Source organism: Muntiacus reevesi, chromosome 15 (genome assembly GCF_963930625.1).
Source record: "Muntiacus reevesi chromosome 15, mMunRee1.1, whole genome shotgun sequence".
Classification (NCBI taxonomy): Eukaryota; Metazoa; Chordata; class Mammalia; order Artiodactyla; family Cervidae; genus Muntiacus; species Muntiacus reevesi.
In genome coordinates this window covers 53,070,459-53,091,822 of record NC_089263.1, presented here as the reverse complement: position 1 = coordinate 53,091,822, position 21,364 = coordinate 53,070,459, and the positions used below count along the sequence as shown (strand labels likewise).

Here is a 21,364-nt window from a genome sequence, read left to right as displayed (position 1 = left end):
TTTTCTGACAAAGGTTCACATAGTCAGTTCAGTTCAGTTCAGTCACTCACTTGTGTCTGACTCTTTGCAACCCCATGAACAGCAGCACGCCAGGCCTCCCTGTCCATCACCAACTCCCAGAGTTTACCCAAACTCATGTCCATTGAGTCGGTAATGCCATCCAACCATCTCATCCTCTGCTGTCCCCTTCTCCTCCCACCCTCAATCTTCCCCAGCTTCAGGGTCTTTACAAATGAGTCAGCTCTTGGCATCAGGTGGCCGAAGTATTGGAGTTTCAGCTTCAACATCAGTCCTTCCAATGAACACCCAGGACTGATCTCCTTTAGGATGGGCTAGTTGGATCTCCTTGCAGTCCAAGGGACTCTCAAGAGTCTTCTCCAACACCACAGTTCAAAAGCATCAATTCTTCTGCACTCAGCTTTCTTTATAGTCCAACTCTTACATCCATACATGACTACTGGTAAAACCATAGCCTTGACTAGACGGACTTTTGTTGACAAAGTAATATCTCTGCTTTTTAATATGCTATCTAGGTTGATCATAACTTTCCTTCCAAGTAATAAGCATCTTTTAATCTCAGGGCTGCAGTCACCATCTGCAGTGATTTTGGAGCCCCCAAAAATAAAGGCTGACACTGCTTCCACTGTTTCCCCATCTATTTTCCATGAAGTGATGGGACAGGATGCCATGATCTTAGTTTTCTGAATGTTGAGCTTTAAGCCAACTTTTTCACTCTCCTCTTTCACTTTCATCAAGAGGCTCTTTAGTTCTTCTTCACTTTCTGCCATAAGGGTGGTGTCATCTGCATATCTGAGATGTTTCTCCCGGCAATGTTGATGCCAGCTTGTGCTTTCTCCAGCTCAGCATTTCTCATGATGTACTCTGCATATAAGTTAAATAAGCAGGGTGACAATATACAGCCTTGACATACTACTTTTCCTATTTGGAACCAGTCTGTTGTTCCATGTCCAGTTCTAGCTGTTGCTTCCTGACCTGCATACAGGTTTCTCAAAAGGCAGGTCAGGTGGTCTGATATTCCCATCTCCTTCAGAATTTTCCACAGTTTATTGTGATCCACATAGTCAAAGGCTTTGGCATAGTCAATAAAGCAGAAATAGATGTTTTTCTGAAACTCTCTTGCTTTTTCAATGATCCAGCAGATGTTGGCAATTTATCTTACTGATTCTCAAACACAACTCATTGCTATCTTTCTGCCCTGTATATTCACTTTTCTGTTTACTGTGTTGGGTTGGTTTATTTCTCTTCGTTGGTTCTTATCTTGTCACAACTAAACCTTGAAGCAATGGACCAAAAGGTGTAGAACAACAGACAAGTTACAAGTCATTCAGGTCTAGCATGCAGATCTTTTATTAGTCCAACTAATAAAAGGAATTTTCCTCATCCTTCCTGGCAAACCCTCTTGGCTTCCCTTTTTATACTTCCAGTCTCCTCCTCTTGGTTATGTCTGGTTCAAAGTAGGGCTTGTACCCACCACCAATCAATGAAAGGGAATACAAATGGGCATATGCTCAAGGCTGATTGACGATTAAAAGTTGTATAACAGCAGGCTGTGTTGTTTATATCTTCCCATAATTCCATCTGTTATAATTCAGTGTAGAATATTCATGAGCCCTTAATGGGCTCCTAACTGCCTAACTGCCTAAGGTTTCTTGGAGAAGCCCCTGTGGTCTTTTGTATCCACTGTGTGCCTAGGACACATGTGCAAGAGTTGAAAGTCTCTATAGTTATTTTGTAGCGTATCTGTGAGCTCTGCTGTATGTGTCTGGGATGAAGTTTAGTGATAAATTTGCATCCCTTTCAGCCAGGCCTCCCCTTGTTTTTCATGTCTAACTTCCTACTTAGCAACCCTAATCAATAAGGTCTCTGATTCTTCTTTCTGGACACAGTTATGAAGCTCTCTTTGGCAGACTGTCTTCACTTAAACCTCATTGTAGGTAGCTGGTATAACCTTCTATCATTTTTGTTTCTCCTCAGGCACTCAATCCCATGATGATTGAAGTATTTTGTAGATAGTCACTTGTAGGTTTCTGAACCTTCCTAGATGGATGCTGTATAAAAGATGATCGGTTTGAATAAACTCCATGTCTTGAAGATTTTTAAAGAAAATGATCTTTGGTGCTCTTTGAAAGAGACAGTTAATTGGAAATTCTAACTGCCTGTCCTTTAGGTTTTTCTAAGCATGCTTCTGTACTTCATAGCAGCTGATTTGCTGTTACCACAGTTAAGTGAACTACTAAACCAGTAAGCTCTGAAAACTCAGCTCCCAATTTGAGTTCTTCTTTGTCAACTTATATGGAAGAAAGCTTGGGAAAATATAAAAAAGAAAAGTGCAACTGATTAGGCATCCCAGTAAGAGGAAATTACAGTAAGACATAAAGGCCCTACTATAGCATGAACTTATAGTGTAATCACTCTTCCTTGATAATAGAGTAACTATAAATACCAGATGGTGAGGGAGGGAGGTTCCTTCTCTGGGACAATTCCCAATATTTATTTGGTGCTGGAGAATAGAAATGCCCAGATATGTGCCCTATATCTGACCATTACATGAAACTTGTAAGCATTAAATGTGAATAAGTGGAGGTAATTTGACTGTTAAAGATGAGTAGGAGAGTGTGATATGATAAGGATAAAGAGGTTGCTTCAATGTATAAAAATATAGAATCAAAGCTAATATTTATTAAGTGCTTATTCTGTGTAAAGTTGCTGTTGGATGTGTTAGTATATTATTCAGTTCTTTTTACAACAACCCTCTGAAGTGTTATCCCTATTTGACTGAAAAGAAAATGAACCTGAACCTGAAGAAGTTAAGTCACTTTCCAGTGGTCAAACATCTTAGTGGAGGAACTAAAGGTCCTCTGACTTTGCTATCTGATTAATCTTTTGTTTAAATCATTACCTGTTTCCTGACCCCAACAGTTACTCTTTTTTTTTTTTTTTTTTTTTTCATGATCACACTTTCCTGATCTTTAACTCTTGAGCCAGCCTTTAGAGACTCGGGAGAAACCTGCAAACTTCAGGAGAAACCTCTTCTACTTCAAAAAGTGGAAGGCATGTAGGGTCCCAAACAAAGCAAGAAGGTCCCAAAGAGTCCTGTTTAGTTTCAAGATCAAAGTGTTAGCAGAGTTGGTTCCCTTTGAGAGCCACAAAGAAGGAACTGCTCCAGACCTCTCACCTTGGCTTGTGGATGGCTGCCTTCTCCCCGTGTCTTCACATCATCTTCCCTCTGTATGACCGTGTGTCCAAAATTTTCCCTTCTATAACGACACCAGTCATGTTGGATTAGAGCCTATCCTAATGATGAGTATTTCATTAGAGCCTACCCTAATGATGTCATTTTAGCTTAATTACTTCTGTAAAGACACCCATCTCCAAATATGACCACATTCTGATATATTTGGGATTTGGGACTTCAGCATATGAATTTGGTGGGTGGGAAACAGTTTGGCCCATAACAGATACTTGCTAACACACACAGTGGTATGCATTACAGAGGAACACCAAGTCTGGGAGATTCTTCATGGAAACAAGCCGGTGCTTGTCCAAGGAAGATGTTACCTCATCCTTCAAGGTTGTTTGCTGCAAACACAACCCTGAGAAAAGGGCCTTGCATTCTTGGTACCCAGCAAGGATGTGCAGGGGTGCTTAGGAGTCACGTGGGTTGTCTCTTTCAAGAGCATTGCAGTCAGAATCTTAGATCAAGGTACAACTATATCATCTCCAGAGTCTTTAGCAAGTCAGGCTGTGTTTCACACAGCTGTAGAATTAATCATGCCTCTCTAACAGTTACATGGATTGCAGAAAAACCCGAGCCACAGCTCTTTAGTTTTCAATAATTATGTTTATAAATATCTTTCTTGCCAACTAAGGAGTAAGTGTAGAGTTTAGTCCATTGTTTTCTGCTTTTATCACATAGTGAAAAATATTTTTAATTCAAAAGAGAGATGTTTTCTTTACTATGCTGTTGTTTATAGCAAAAGGAACTAAAAAGTATGTTCAGAGTAAATGAATGGAAACAATTCTTGTTTCTTCTAACAGATGGAATTGCCACATTTATATGTTCTGATTTTACTTTTGAACATCTTTGACTTTTCATCAGGAATAACATATAATAAAGGTAGGTTTCAGACTCTTACTCTGTAAAATATAGAAAATATCCTCAGGATTTCTCCTTTATATCCTTTCCTCACTAACACTAGCGCTTTTTTCTTTTAGCACTTCTTCTTTACCTTATTTCCAGTTTTTCCTGGGTACTATCTATTGTAGTAGAGGTTTTGAATAATATCATTGTGCACATTGGGACTTTTCTTTAGCTATAATATTTCATTACTTGTAAGTCATACAATATTTAAATTTTAAGGAGCATTTCATATTTACAAAGCTTGAATTATTTGGATGGATCTTTTTGATATTTCCTCTATGAATGGTTACATGTAAGATGAATTGTAAACTGAATTATAGTCTAATAATCTGAGAATTTTCTGAAATTAATACAGGGATCAAATTGAAAAATAGGATTTTCATGGTGTAAAACTTTATAAAAGGAATAAGACAAATCCACCTCTATTTGTGCAGATTGTATAGCTTCTGTAGTATCTGAAACTAGATCTACCAGAACATAGTAAATGTTCAAAAAAATTGTTGACTGAGTGGATGGAGAGACTCCAAGCTCTCTTCTACACATGGATGTGTTGCAGAATTGGATGAGTTGTGGAGTGAATCAGTTCTATTTCCTATATCTACCAGAGAATATATTACATAAATATGGATATAAACTAAGATTGCAAAGTCACTGGCAAACTTATGAGACTTCAGAGAAGAGAGAGTATATACTTCCAGCCGGGCACAGGATGGAGTCAGAGAAAACATTGCAGGAAAAATAGCAATATATATGGGTCCCCCAAATGTCTATGCAGGCATGTGGAAGAGTATCCCACAAAGACAGCACAAGGATAAGTGATTTTTCAATCCCATCTTTCTTTGTTTTAATTTAAATTATTTATTTATTTTACTTTATAACATTGTATTGGCTTTGCCATACACTGACTTGAATCCTCCACGGGTGCACGTGTGTTCCCCATCCTGAACCCCCCTCCCACCCTCCTCCCCATCCCATTCCTCTGGGTCATCCCAGTGCACCAGCCCTGAGCACCCTGTATCATGCGTCAAACCTGGACTGGCCATCTTTCAACGTCCTAAAGGTTTCTATTGAAAAAATTTTAGCAAGCTTACATCTTTCTGTACATCAGATTTTTTGCATTTAAATAGTTTCAAACTTTATTGAAATTTCATTTGAAATATTTAAATTAAGTAAAAATTCCATTTTCAAATTTTCTAGAGTATTATAGATGTGACATTAATTATAGGTGATATATTTATGAGATTTCCTGCAACAAAATCACATAATAAGGTAAATATTTCCTACTACCTATATTCAAAATGCCCTCTCCACAGCATCCACTTTTAAAGGTATTTGATTTCATGTTCCTTGTTCAAATAAATGAACCTTTAGTTTGAAAGGACATATTGAATCCTGATTTACTTTTTTGAAACTATTCCTGACAGCCATTTTTCATTTCAAAAAGATCAGAAAATTTAAAACACTTTTCCAAAAATTATTTTAAAAATTCCTAACATCTTTAAATTAAACAGTCTTTTAAAAAGTATTTTGCCTTTGAGAGAACAGCATCAAAACATGTATATTATCAAGGCTGAAACAGATCACCAGCCCAGGTTGGATGCATGAGACAAGTGCTCGGGGCTGGTGCACTGGGAAGACCCAGAGGGATCGGATGGGGAGGGAGTTGAGAGAGGGGATTGGAATGGGGAATATATGTAAATCCAGGGCTGATTTATGTCAATGTATGGCAAAAACCACTACAATATTGTAAAGTAATTAGCCTCCAACTAATAAAAATAAATAGAAAAAAAATTTTTTTTAATAAAAAGTATTTTGCCATTGTATACCACCAAAACCCATGCTTATTATAAAAGATGTTTGTAGTCACTCTTAATCTAGCCTTACCTCTGATGGGCGTCAGCACTTTGCTGCATCTGTCTTTAGCTTCATTCTGCCAAAGAAAACCAGAGCTGAACAGTATTTAAAGCTGTGATACCACAGTTTATTCAGGGACTATTGCAATTGAGGAAAAAATATCTCAGTATAGAACTAGTCTCAGTTCCAAACACAGCATAGACAAGTGGCTTAAAACTCAACATTAAAAAAACTAAGATCATGGCATCTGGTCCCATCACTTCATGGCAAATAGAAGGGGAAAATGTGGAAACAGTGACAGACTTTATTTTCCTGGGCTCCAAAATCACTGCTGATGGTCACTGCGGCCATGAAATTAAAAGATGCTTGCTCCTTGGAAGGAAAGCCATGACAAAGCTAGACAGCCCATTAAAAAGCAGAAACATCTCTTTGCCGGCAAGGTTCTGATTTTTCCAGTATCACACATGGATATGAAAGTTGGTCCATAAATAGGAGGCTGAGCGCCTAAAAACTGATGCTTTTGAAATTAGTTTTCGAAATTAGCTTTAACATATTAAGGCTGGAGAAAACCCTTGGGGAGTCCCTTGGACTGCAAGGAGATCAAACTAGTCAATCCTAAAGGAAATCAACCCTGAATATTCATTGGAAGGACTGATGCTGAAGCTGAAGCTCCAATACTTTGGCCACCTGATGCACAGAGTCGACTCATTGGAAAAGAACCTGATGCGGGAAAGATTGAGGGAAGGAGGAGAAGGGGGTGACAGAGGATGAGATGCTTGGATGGCACCACTGACTGAGTTTGAGCAAACTCAGGTAGATAGTGAAGGACAGGGAAGCGTGGCATGCTGCAGTCGAAGGGGTCACAATGAATTGAACATGATTTAGCACCTGAAAAACAACAGCAATTGTATCTAAAATGAAAAAGTGGGAGAACTTAATTTTATCTAGATTGATGTGAATTTAAAATATGTTCTTTTAAAAATATGTTTTTTAATGGAAATTCTTCACTAGTGACCTAAAATATACATATATGTGTTTGTATTATTTAGGTGATACAGAGTCACACTTTGCTTGTGATAGTAAAGGGATTCCCCCAAAAGATGAAATGATCAAATTGTATCTTTCCTCTGATGACTTGGTAAGGTCCATTACTAATAGCATGTGTTTTACAATCCCTTGTACTCCTTTTAAGTCAAAATGTGAAACCAGTAGCATTGTACTCTTTTCAAATATCTTCTACTATTTTCAGACTTCAGGGGGTGAAATTAGATGTAAATAATTATCCTTTCTATTTCATTTCCCTTGGATCAAGTGAAATATTTCATTTAGCCATTGAACACCCTGGGTAGTTTGCTTTTCTTTCTTTTTTTTTTTTTTTTAAGATGCCGCCTTCGTCTTTTTTTTAAAAAGATTGGCTGTAATGATCTTCATTTTTTAGAATCTGATTTGTTCATTTGAAGTTTGACAGATGTAGCCTGTTAGAGAAAGAACGTTACCTCACATGAACTTGGGAAAGAATCTTTTCCTTTCATAACAAGTACCACATTGCAGTTGTCATTTTGGGTAAGGGTTATTTGATTCCTTTGATTCAAATAATGGCAAAGTTTAAAAAACACAGCAAAATAAAATGTTGTTAAGATAGTCATGAAGCAAATGCTAACAAAAACATAAGTTAATGAAAGTTGCACAGATTGTATAAAAATCCACGATAAATACAACAAAACAAAGAAAAATGCTCCATAAGGACAAATATATTTCTCCTAAAGTCTGCTTTAACTTAGTTCCTCATTCCTTCTTGATATGCCAAACATATATTTAATTTTTTATTTACAGCTCTTAAGAAGTTCATGCCCTTTGAGTCACACATGTCTTTCCTGTTTGTGATTAAATATTATGGGAAGTGAAGAAGGAAATGGCAACCCACTCCAGTATTCTTGCCTGGAGAATTCCATGGACAGAGGAACCTGGTGGGCTACAGTCCATGGGGTCAAGAAGAGTCGGATATGACTGAGAGATTAAGCACAGCACAGAACAATTCTAGAAGAGGAATTAGTAGAAATAATAGTTAACATTTACAAAGTATTTATGTGTTTCAGGCATTTTTCTAAGCATTTTCGTGTTCATTATAACATTTAATCTTCTTTAAGATAAGTACTATAAGGAAGTACTGAACCTCCCCTCTTAGGTTCTGTGGCTGGGGCCTGTAAAATAAGATGACAGAAGACAGATTAAGCAGGAGATAAATATGAACTTTGGGAATTCCGTGGGAGCCCAGTGGTTAGGACTCAGCACTTTTACTGCCATGGCCTGGGCTCAAACCCTGGTTGGGGAACTAAGATCCTGCAAGCTGCAAGGTACAGCCAAAAATAGAGAAAAGTTTATGTATGCATGCAATGCACATACCCATAGGAGAACTCAGTAATGAGTAACTCAAAGGGGTGCTTAGAATTTGGAGCTCATATACCATCTTAACAAACAGCAATTGTGGAGAAGTGATAACACCTTTGTATTTGGGTTTATCTCCCGGTTAACCCCCTTAGCATACAAATTCCACTTTTTGCCTGTTTTGTTCACTTCTGTTTCCCCAGCACCTATAACACTGCCTGCTTCGTGGTAAGGGCTCAGTAAATATCCCTGGAATGAACGTTTCATCATTTTATAGATAGGGAAACTGAAATTCAGATAGGTAACTTGCCCAAAGTGATCTCTACTAGGAGAACTAAATGAGATGAAACTCATCTTATCTGTATTGATTTTCAAGAAAATCCACCATTTATGGTCACTACCTTTTCATTTACCTTCTCACAACTGGGAAATATTCAATAAAAATGCAGTGACATGATTTTGCTTCTTTTTATTAAGACACAAAATGATGTCAATAAAATACAAATTTCTACATGTGATAGCATTAAGCTTTGATTCTATGTTTATTAAATATAATAACTCTATGACCATTTCTATGACAGAAAATATTATTATAGGATGTATTGAAGTCTGTTATGACACTAGCATAATAGCTTACTGACTTTTGAAAAGTGTACTTTTCAAAATAGATTTTTTTTTAAGTTAAAGACTAGAATTACTAGAAATAACAATCTTTAGCAGCATCTACTTTTCATAGATTTCTCCTCATTTTAAAATTAATGTAAAAAATGCTTCCCTTCATCAAATTGTCACTACTTGTTTTTGTTTTTCTCTTTCCCAAAGAAAATCGAGTGTTTTTTCCAATCTGAAGTTGAATTTACTACAAAGGAGTTTCTCAGTGTATTCACATCAGCAGGACTTGCTCCCAGCCTGGAAATCATAAATAGTACATACACAGGGATCTTCCACTTTAATTTAACTTTGGTAATTACATTTTACTTATTCTGTGATATATTATTAACAAGAATACTGTTCCTTTTAGCGTGTGTTTTTAAAAACAGCTGATCTGGCAATGTGGTTTATATATATTATTTTAAGAAATTAAGAGAAGAAAAGAAAAAGATTCATATTTTTTATTCACATATTCATTATTTCCACTGCTTTTCATTCTTTTCTGTAAGTATAAGTTGCCATCTGGTGCCATATTCCTTCAACAATGAAGAACTTTTAGCATTTCTTACAGAGCAGGTCTATAGGCAATTAATTCCCTGGATGTTTTTTGCCTTTGAAAATGTCTTTATTTCATTTTGGGGGGGAGGAAGGGTAGCAACTTTATTAAGATATAATTTACATGCCATACAATTTACCTAAAGTGTACAATTAAATGGTTTTTAGTATATTCACAGAGTGCAACCATCACTACTATCTAATATTAGAACACTTTCACCTCTTCCAAAAGACAGCCCATACCAATTGACAGTCACTCCCCATTACACCTTTTACTCCCCAGTATTAAGCAACCACTAATGTACTTTCTGTCTCTCTGGATTTGCTTATTTGAACATTTCATATAAATTAAACTGTATAATATGCAGTATTTTGTGAATGGCTTCCTTCAGTTATCATAATATTTTCCAGGTTCATCATGTGAGAGTATATATCAGTACATAATCCTTTTTAATGACAAATTATATTATGATCTCCTTCATGGATCACAGTCTTGTCATGGCAAAGAGGCTTGCATAACTTGATGAAGCTATGAGCCATGGTCTGCAGGGCCACCCAAGACAGGTTATAGTGAAGAGTTCTGACAAAATGTGGTCTACTGGAGCAGAAAATATCAAACCACTCCATATTCTTGCCACAAGAACTCCATGAGCAGTACGAAAAGGCAAAAAGATATGACACCAGAAGATAAGCCCCCTAGGTTGAAAGGTGTCCAATATGCTACTGGGGAAGAGCAGAGGGCAATTATGAATTGCTCCAGAAAGAATGAAGTGGCTGGGTCAAAGCAGAAATGACACTCAGTTGTGGGTTTGTCTGGTGGGGAAAGTAAAGTCTGATGCTGTAAAGAGCAATATTACATTGGAACTTGAAAGTTAGGTCTGTTAATCAAGGTAAATTGGATGTGGTCAAGCAGTGAACATTGTGTTCACAGGCAAGATGAGATGGCAAGAGTGAACATCTTAGGAGTCAGTGAACTAAAATGGATGGAAATGGGCAAATTTAATTCAGATGATCATTATATTTACTAGTGTGGGCAAAAATCCCTTAGAAGAAATGGAGTAACCCTCATAGTCAGCAAAAGAGCCTGAAATGCAGTAGTTGGGTGCAATCTCAAAAATGACAGAATGATCTCACTTCACTTCCAAGGCAAACCACTCAACATCACAGCAATTCAAGTCCAGGCCCAACCACTGATGTCAAAGAGGTTGAAGTTGACTGGTCATACAAAGACCCAAAACAACATCTAGAACTAACACCAAAAAAAAAAAAAAAAAAAAAAAAAAAAGTCCTTTTCATCATAGGGGATTTAAATGCAAAAGTAGGAAGTCAAGAGATACCTGGAGTAGCAGGCAAGATTGACCTTGGAGTACAAAATGAAGCAGGGCAAAGGCTAACAGAGTTTAGTCAAGAATATACACTGGTCATAGCAAACACCCTTTTCCAATAACCCAAGTGATGACTCTACACATGGACATCACCAGATGGTCAATACTGAAATCAGATTGATTATGTTCTTTGCACCCAAAGAGAGAGAAGCTCTAGACAGTCAGCGAAAACAAGACCTGGAGCTAACTGTGACTTAGATCATAAGCTCCTTATTGCCAAATTCAGACTAAATTGAAGAAAGTAGGGAAAACCACTAAGCTATTCAGGTATGACCTAAATCAAAGCCCTTATGATTATATAGTGGAGGTGATGAATGGATTCAAGGGATTAGATCTGATAGAGTGCCTGAAGAACTATGGATGGAGGTTTGTAACACTGTAAAGGAGGCAGTGACCAGAATCATCCCCAAAAAAGAAATATAAGAAGGCAAACTGGTTGTCTGAGGAGGCTTTACAAATACACGAGAAAAGAAGAGAAGTGAAAGACAATGGCAAAAGGGAAAGATACACCCAATTGGGGCATCCCTGGCGGTTCAGTTGGTAAAGAGACGGCCTGCAATGTGGGAGTCCCAGGTTCCATCCCTGGGTCAGGGAATATCCTCTGGAGAAAGAAATGGCAACCCACTCCAGTATTCTTGCTTAGGAAACACCATGGACAGAGGAGCCTGGCAGGTTGCAGTCCTTGGGATTGCAAGCGTCGGGCATGACTTAGCAACTAAACCACAACCTCCACCATACACAACTGAATGCAGAATTCCAGAGAATAGCAAGGAGAGATAAGAAGGCCTTCTTAAATGAACAGTGCAAAGAAATAGGAACACTGTAGAATGGGAAAGACTAGAGACTGCTTCAAGAAAATCAGAAGGACTTCTTTGGTGGTCTAGTGGTTAACAATCTGCCTGCTAATGCAGGGGACCCTGGTTTAATCCTTGGTTCAGAAAGATCCCACATGCTGCAGGCCAACTAAGCCCACAACTATTTAGCCTGTGCTCTAGACCCCTCGGAGAAGGCAATGGCAACCCACTCCAGTGTTCTTGCCTGGAGAACCCCAGGGACGGGGGAGCCTGGTGGGCTGCAGGTCATGGGGTCGCCACGCATCAGACACGACTGAAGCAACTTAGCAGCAACAGCAGCAGCTAGACACCTAAAGTCGCACCTGCTGAAGCCCATGGGCCCTAGAGCCCATGCTCCATAAGAAGAGAAGCCACCACAATGAGAACCCGAGGCACCACATCTAGAGAGTGGGCCCTGCTTGTCACAACTAGAGAAAGCCTGTGTGCAGCAACAAAGACAGAGCTCAATCAAAAGTTAAAACATAAATAAATGAAAATTTTAAGAAATAAAATGAAAATTGGAGACATCAAGGGGACATTTCATACAAGGATGGGCATGATAAAGGACAGAAATGACAAGGACCTAACTGAAACAGAAGAGATTAAGAAGAGATGGCAAGAATACACAGAAGAACTATACAAAAAAGGTTTTAATGACCCAAATAACCATGATGATGTGGTCACTCACTTAGAGCCAGAGATCTTGGAGTGTGAAGTCAAGTGAACCTTAAAAAGCAATATTACAAACAAAAGTAGTGAAGGTGATGGAATTCCAGCTGAGCTATTTCAAATCCTAAAAGGTGATGCTGTTAAAGTGTTGCACTTAATATGTCAGCAAACTTGGAAAACTCAGCAGTGGCCACAGGACTGGAAAACGTCAGTTTTCATTCCAGTCCCAAAGAATAGCAATGCCAAAGAATGTTCAAACCACCACACAGTTGCATTCATTTTACATCCTAGCAAGATAATGCTCAAAGTCCTTCAAGTTAGGCTTCAACATTATATGAACCAAGAACTTCCAGATGAACAAGCTAGATTCTTTCCATTTATTTAGGTTTTCTTGAATTTCTTTCAACAATGTTTTGTTGTTTTCAGAGTATAAGTTTTGTACTTCTTTTGTTAAATTTATTTCTAATATTTCATCTTTTTGATGCTGTTGTAAAGAGAATTGCTTTCTTATTCTCATTTCCATATTGTTCTTTGCAAGTATATAAAAAATACAATTAATTGTAGTATCTGATATCCTGAAAATATACTGAACTCACTTATAAATTCTAGTAGGTTTTTAGTGGTCACTCTAATTTTTGAAAGACTATTTCATAAGATGTAGAATTTCTGAGTGATTTCATTTGCTTTAAGCATTTTGAATATTTCATTCTGCATTTTGAATATGTCACCTGACATCGTTTATCCTGAATGAGAAGTCAACTGTTAATTTTGTTATTGTCCCTTGTATGTAATGTGACATTTTCCTGTTAGTGCTTTTAAGATGTTCTCTTTGTATTTACTCTAATTGAGATTCCTCTAGGCTATTTGGATTGTAAGTTTACCAAATTTCCAAAGTTTTCAGCCACTACTTCTCCAAAGAAATGTTCTGCCCCTTTCTCTCTTTTCCTGCCTGGGACTCCAAATGGGCTTTTTTTTTTTTTTTTTTTTTTCACAATAGTAAAAGATGTTTATCAGTTTTCACAATCAACAACCAGACAAAAAATAAAAGATTATTCCAATTGCAAGCCATAATGGGAACATGATTAACTTAACAATATAAAATAATTAGGTACAGTCTGGGGGTTGTCAAGTAGAATGATGTGGTAAGTGGAAGTGCATACATGCCTGGAGAAGCTTCTTTAGTATTTGTTGTAAAGCTGGTTTGGTGGTGCTGAATTCTCTTAACTTTTGCTTATCTGGAAAACTTTTGATTTCTCGATCAAGTCTGAAGGAGAGTCTTGCTGGGTAGAGTATTTGTGGTTGTAGGTTCTTCCCTTTCATCACTTTAAATTTATCTTCTGGCTTGTAGAGTTTATGTTGAGAAATCAGCTGATAACCTGATGGGAGTTCCCTTGTATATTATTTGTCATTTTTTCCTTGTTGCTTTTAATATTTTATCTCTGTATTTAATTTTTGTCAATCTGATTACTATGTGTTTCGGTTTGTTCCTCCTTGGGTTTATCCTTGCTGGGACTCTCTGTGCTTCCTGGGCTTGGTTGACTATTTCCTTTCCCATGTTAGGGAAGTTTTCAGGTATTATCTCTTCAGATATTTTCTCAGGTCCTTTCTCTCTCTTCTCCTTGTGGGAGCCCTATAATGCAAATGTTGGTGCATTTAATGTTAACAGAGGTCTCTTAGGCTGTTTTCATTCTTTTTTCTATATTTTGTTCCATGGCAGTGATTTCCACCATTTTCTCCTTCAGGTCATTTATCCATTCTTCTGCCTCAGTTATTCTGCTAAGGATTCTTTCTAATGTATTATTCACTTCTGTTTCTCTGTCCTTTAGTTCTTTTAGGTCTTTGGTAAACATTTCTTGCATCTTCTCAAACTTTGCCTCCATTCTTTCCCTAAGATCCTGGATCATTTTCACTATCATTATTCTGAATTCTTTTTCTGGAAGGTTGTCTATCTCTGTTTCATTTAGTTGTTTTTCTGGGATTTTATCTTATCCCTTCATCTGCAACAAAACTTTCTGCTTTGTCATAGTGGTTAACTTTCTGTGATATGGTTTTTGTTTCAGCCACTGTGAGACTATGCTTCTTTGGCTTTTTCTGTAGGCGCTCTAATGGATGAGGCTAAGAGGCTTGTATAAGCTTCTTAATGGAAGGGACTGGGAAAAACTGGGTCTTGCTCTGGTGGGCAGGGCCTTACTCAGTAGTTTTAATCCAATTATCTGCTAATAGGTGGGGTTGCACTCCCTCCCTGATAGTTGTTTGGCCTGAGGTGACCCAGCCCTGGGGTTTATAGGCTCTTTGGTAGGGTTAATGGTGAACTCCAAGAGGGTTTATGCCAAGGGAGACCTTTCAGTGCCCCCATCCCTGTGGTGAGCCCTGCTGACCCAGGCCCCTAACAGGAGGCCCTCCAACACTGGCAAGTAGTTTTGGTTCAGCCTCCTATGGGGTCACTTCTCTCCTCTGGGTCTTGCCGCACCAAAATTTTGTTTGTGCCCTCAAAGACTTGAATCTCTGTTTCCCCCAGTCCTCTGGAAGGTCTGTAATCAAACCCCACTGGCCCTCAAGGCCAGGTTCCTGGGGATTCCCAGTCCCTTTGTCAGATTGTCAGGCTTCCCAGCCTACACAATAGTGGGGTTCAGAACCTTCACAATAGTGTGAGAATTTCTTTGATATTATTGTTCTTCAGTCTGTGGATCACCCACCTGGCGTGTGTGGGATTTGATTTTATCATGATTGCACACCTCCTACCATCTTGCTGTAGCTTCTTTTTCTTTGGACATGGGGTATGTTTTTTGGTGGGTTCCAGTGTCCTCCTGTTGATGTTTATTCAATAGCTAGTTGCAATTTTGGTGCTCTCACAGGAGGAGATGAGGACATGCCCTTCTACTCCACCATCTTGAACCAAAAGCTCAATTTGGCACATTTTGGAAAATGTTTTATCAACCCACAATATAGTTCCATCTATTTCCTTTAATCATTTTACTCCTATTTTAGACTGAATAATCTCAGTTGTTATATATTTAAGTTCACTTATTCTTTCTTTTGCCATTTCCAACCACACCTTTCCTCCTGCTCCCCCATCCACAGCCCTTGACCCTGCCCAGGCTCCCCCCAACACAGGCCACCAGAAGGGCTCCTGAGACCCTCCCCCATGGCAGAAGTCTTCTTGGATGCAACTCATTCCACTGAGAGTAGGAGGGTGTAGTCTAGACCATGGACTGCCAAATAGAGGCCCAGGGTGGGGGGGAGGTCAGTGTACCTCAGTTTCCTCCTCAACAACAACTGAATTTTTATAGTATCTGAAAATTGACAGGACTTCCCTGGTGACTCAGATGGTAAAGAATCTGCCTGCAATGCAGGAGACCAGGTTTGATCCCTGGGTTGGCAAGATCCCCTGGAGAAGGGAATGGCTACCCACTCCAACACTCTTTCCTGGAAAATCCATTGGACAGAGGAGCCTGGTGGTCTACAGTCCATGGGGTTGCAAAGTGTCAGACATGACTGAGCAACTAACACACACACAGTTAATATTTTATCTGTTACAGTTTTCAGCCTCATTATTTCCACTTGGTTTTATGATTTTATTTTTCATTTCGGTATTGGATTTCCTATCCATTCCCTCATTAACAAATTTTCCTTAAATCTCTTCACATATTTGTAATAGCTTCTTTGAAGTCTTCGTCTGTATCTGAACTCAATCTGTGTCAAGTTTATGGTTTTTCTTTTTTTATCTGAGTATTAGTTACATGTTTCTGTTTCTTTTCATATCCTGTTATTTTTGGTAGAAAACTGACATTGACAATAGTAAGCTGTAGCAACTCTGGATTCTGCTATGTTCTTATAAGAATTTGCTGTTGTTTTTGTTGTTGGTGGTCTAAAATGCTATTAATTGTCCTTGCACAGATTGAAATTGGTCTTACCTATGGTTTCAGCAGCTAATATGTCTACTTAGTTCTTTTAGTTTCCACTGTTGACTTCTTTTTTTTTTTTTTAACATGGCCTTCTGAGGATCTCCCCTGCACTTGTGTTGCCCAAGAATTTGGAAAGAATTTATATTTAACTCTTGTTGTTGTTCAGTTGCTTAGTCATGTCCTACTCTTTGTGACACCATGTGCAGCATGCCAGGCTTCCCTGTCCTTCACCATCTCCCAGAGTTTGCTCAAACTCATGTCCATTGAGTTAGTGATGCCATCCAACCATTTCATTCTCTGTCACTCCCTTCTCCTTTTGTCCTCAGTCTTTCCCAGCATCTGTGTATTTTCCAATGAGTCAGTTCTTCCCATCAGGTGGCCAAAATATTGGAGCTTCAGCTTCAGCACCAGTCCTTCCAATGAATATTCAGGGTTGATTTTCTTTTGGATTGACTGTCTTGATCTCCTTGCTGTCCAACGGACTCTCAAGAGTCTTCTGCAGCATCACAGTTTGAAAGCATCAATTCTTCTGTGCTTAGCCTCCTTTATGGTCAAACTCTCACATTTGTATTTAATTTTTAGATCAATATTTTGCAGTTCCCTTGCTCCTGGTATTTTTCTCTTAAATTCCTAAATTTTCTGTCAGCAGCAGGCTCTGTCCTCTGACACATAAGCCAGTAATGCTTCAGCTTTATGCTACCTGAGTTTGGCTGTATCATGTTGCATTTTGTGACTGTATTCTTACATATAACTTTATGTAATGAATACTTTAGTTACTTTTTAGTTATTTTCAATCTTCTAATACTATCAAAAATAATGATGAAAATATCCGTGAACACATTTCACACATATGTGAATATAAGTAGGCTAAATTCCCAGGAGTGAAATTTCTGGGTAAAGGATATTTGCACTGGATGTTTTTGTTTAATTTTAGTTTTAAAATATGGGGTAGATTATGCCAAAATAAGTGTTGCTATCAACATTGTAAGACATTGTTTTCTCACATCTTTATTCAAGTACAGTGATCGGGTTTACTGGTTGATTGATATTCCCAGAGAAAACATTACAAAAAATACAGGTAAGAGTGATCTACATTAATTATTTTAGTCATGGGTATAGATTGCCAAATTTATAAAATAAAAACCGTTTATCATGTTAAAAATTATGCTATCTTGTGTTAATGTCTCCTGGAATATTTGGGACATACATTTTACTAAAATTTATTTAGTGATTCATCTGAAACTCAAATTTAACTGAGTTTCCTGTGTTTTATCTGGCAGTTTACTATAGATGAATGGTTCTGATATACATAGCTTATATTATTCTTTATTTAAAGTACACTCATTTTCTAGAACTTAAAATTTATAGTATTGAGAAATTTAGGTACCAATTAATTTTAATGAAATGGAATCATTAATTTAAAAATGTAATATATTATTTTACTGTTGGCTCTATTATTAAGTGCTATGTGGTCGCCTAGTTTATATGCTACTGTAAATACCTAAAGGAAAGGAGGAAAATGAAATTCCAGAAGGTGTGAATATTGAGCTAGTGGACTGGGCTAGTAGCTCTTCAGGCATGAGATACAGTCCCATAGTTTAAAAATGATAAAGAGTATATTATTCTAATTTGGTAGGTACAAAAAACAGAAACCATCTTGACCTCACTAAAGGAAAAATACTAAATTTCTTTTTGTCGTGAAACCCAAGGACAAAAATGAGGCCAAACTAAAGGAAGGAATTAGAAGTAAGAAATGGAGAGCCATCAAGAACCCAGGGAATATTTTCACCCTGTTTTTCTTATCTATATTTTCTATACCTCTCTATTTATTTTTCCATTTTGCAGATGAGTTTTCTAAAGCTGATTCACTGCTGTCAAATTTTTATTTATATTTCCTAGGGGCCAACCCAGTTCAAAATTCCCAGAAAAGTGTCTTCAACTGCCCTAGAATTAATTGGGTACTCTCTTGTGTGCCAGTCAAATGTAGCAGGTGATGAGGAATTGGGGGAATCATACAGGTCAACCCTTCTATGGAAGAAGTTAAAGGATGAACCAAATTATGTGTCCTACAGAGAAAAAGGCAGGGGAGAAGTGATAGTAGGCAGAAAGAATGGAAAAGACTCCATATAAGGAAACATCAAAAATAAAAGATTGAAAAAGAGGCCCCCATGTTATAACAGCTAACTTAGATTATATCACTATTTTTACCCTTCATTCATCTCAATTTTTTCAAATTAATCTATTGGAAATTTTTGTGATTTTTGTTTCAAATAATTCATCCTGAAAATTCTACTCCATTAAAAGAGGAGCAAGGGAGTACAGTCTAATGATGGATTGTTCTGGTTGCTTGGCCTAATATTGACATTAGTTTGACAATTAAAGAAGTGAAGATCACTTGTTATTTTCACTTCTCCTATTTACAAACTTTAATTTCATAAATCATTAATTTCTAAGATCACCTAGGGAGGAACAAGGGTGATCTGAAATTGTAAGTATTTTAGAGAAAGAGACAAAATAATATCTGCCTATCTTGACACAACTTCTGGGTTGAGTAAACAGAGATATATTTGAGCTCATAATGTAATGGGCTTCCCTTGTGGCCCAGCTGGTAAAGAATCCTCCTGCAATGCGAGAGACCTGGGTTCGATCCCTGGATTGGGAAAATCCCCTGGAGAAGGGAAAGGCTGCCCACTCCAGTATTCTGGCCTGTACAGTCCATGGGGTCTCAAAGAGTGGGACACGACTGAGCGACTTTTACTTCACTTCACTTCATAATGTAATAGAAGAGGATGATATTAGTAATATGCTAGAAATCAGTAAAGAAAATATTCAGGGGGAAGGAGACCATGTTTGCCCATTCACTTTTTCCTCAATCATTTGTCATTTGCTGCCATGACATGAATTTAAGCAGTGAAAGTGAAAGTTGTTCAGTCATGCCCGACTCTGTAATCCCATGGACTGTATAGTCCATGGAATTCTCCAGGCCAGAACACTGGAGTAGGTAGCCTTTCCCTTCTCCAGGGGATCGTCCCAACCCAGGGATCAAACCCAGGTCTTCCTCATTGCAGGTGGATTCTTTACCAGCTGAGCCACAAGGTGTACATGTAAAATCTTGGAAAGGGTAGTTTATGTAGCATCAATAACAAATAGCAAAATAATCTTCTTGGTAGTAGTACAACCAGCAGGGAGCATTTACTAAATTCTTATATGTACAGCATGACTCTAAACACTTTATCTATCTTAATTCATTTATTACTCATTAGGTGTTATGTAGGCTTCCCAGGTGGCACTAGTGGTAAAGAACCTGCCTGCTACATGGGATTGATCCCTGGGTCAGGAAGATCCCCTGGGGGAGGAAATGGCAATCCACTTCAGTATTCTTGCTTGGAGAATCCCATGGATAGAGAGGAGCCTGGCAGGCTACAGTCCATTGGGTTGCAAAGAGTTGGACATGACTGAAGTGACTTAGAAGGCAGGCATGTGTTAGGTTCTATTATTAGCTCCATTTTTGAATGATTTAACAGGCCTATGAATCTATATGGCGATTTGGTGATAACTGGAAAATGGGGAAGACAGTAAAAAGTAAAAAGAGTCTCTCCATTTATACTTCACAGTTTGTTCCTTTTTTTCACCTTGAAATAAGGTATACTTTACATTCAGTAAAATATACCCTTTTTAGTGCCTAGCTCTATGCTGTTGCTGCTGCTAAGTCACTTCAGTCATGTCCGACTCTGTGCCACCCCATTGACGGAAGCCCACCAGGCTCCCCCATCCCTGGGATTCTCTAGGAAAGAACACTGGAGTGGGTTGCCATTTCCTTCTCCAATGCATGAAAGTGAAAAGTGAAAGTGAAGTCGCTCAGTCATGTCTGACTCTTAGCGACGCCATGGACTACAGCCCACCAGGCTCCTCCGTCCATGGGCTTTTCCAGCTCTATAAATTTTCACAGTTGGGTAATCACAAATCAAGATTTAGAACTGTTCCATGATCCAATAAGATTATCCCACCAGTAGTCAACTCTTGTCTCCTGGGCCTTGGGAACCACAGATCTGTTCTCTGTTCCTATTGTTTTGTTTATTCCAGAGCATTTTTGGAATCATCGAATAGGTAGCCTTTTGAGCCTGGCTACTTTCACTTAGCATAATTCATTTGAGATTTATCTGTTATAGTTTCTTTCATTTTCTTACTGGCTATTATTCCACTGTATAGATGTACCTTAGTTTATTTTTTTTCAGGGCATTTGGAATTTTTTCAGTTTTTGGCAATTATGAATAAAGCTACTATAGGCATTCTCATATAGGTTCTTGTGTGAATACAAATTTTTGTTGCATTTGGCTATTACCAGATAGTAGGATTACTGTGTTATATGATAAGTTTAACTTTATAAGAAATTATCAAACTCTTTTGAAAAGTAGTTATATTATTTTTTACTTTCACCATCCGGTTATTGGATCCATGCCAGCACTTAGTATATATAAGTGTATTTGAACACATGTATAAATATGTGTCGGAGAAGGCAATGGCACCCCACTCCAGGACTCTTGCCTGGAAAATCCCATGGACAGAGGAGCCTGGTAGGCTGTGGTCCACGGGGTTGCTAAGAGTCAGACACAACTGAGCGACTTCGCTTTCACTTTTCACTTTCATGCATTGGAGAAGGAAATGGCAACCCACTCCAGTGTTCTTGCCTGGAGAATCCCAGGGACAGGGGAGCCCGATGGGCTGCCGTCTATGGGGTCGCACAGAGTCGGACACGACTGAAGTGACTTAGCAGTAGCAGCATTCATATGTGTGCATGCACTCTCAGTCACTTCAGTTGTGTCTGACTCTTTGCAATACTGTAGACTGTAGCCTACCAGGATCCTCTGTCCATGGGATTTTCCTGGCAAGAATACTGAGTGGGTTGCCATGCTCTCCTCCAGGGGATCTTCCCCACCCAGGAATCTAACTCGAATCTCCTGCATC

At 38.3% G+C, this 21,364-nt stretch overlaps 1 protein-coding gene across 1 annotated transcript in view; it reads left to right on the top strand.

The window, feature by feature from the left end:
* The first annotated feature begins 4,059 nt into the window (after nucleotides 1-4,059).
* Nucleotides 4,060-21,364, top strand: part of CATSPERB (cation channel sperm associated auxiliary subunit beta) — a 120,942-nt gene continuing 103,637 nt past the window's right edge. Inside the window, exons 1-4 of the mRNA XM_065906074.1 lie at nucleotides 4,060-4,138; nucleotides 7,066-7,154; nucleotides 9,224-9,364; nucleotides 17,417-17,477. Coding sequence (XP_065762146.1) covers nucleotides 4,060-4,138; nucleotides 7,066-7,154; nucleotides 9,224-9,364; nucleotides 17,417-17,477 — 370 coding nt within the window. The remainder of the gene's footprint in view (nucleotides 4,139-7,065; nucleotides 7,155-9,223; nucleotides 9,365-17,416; nucleotides 17,478-21,364) is intronic.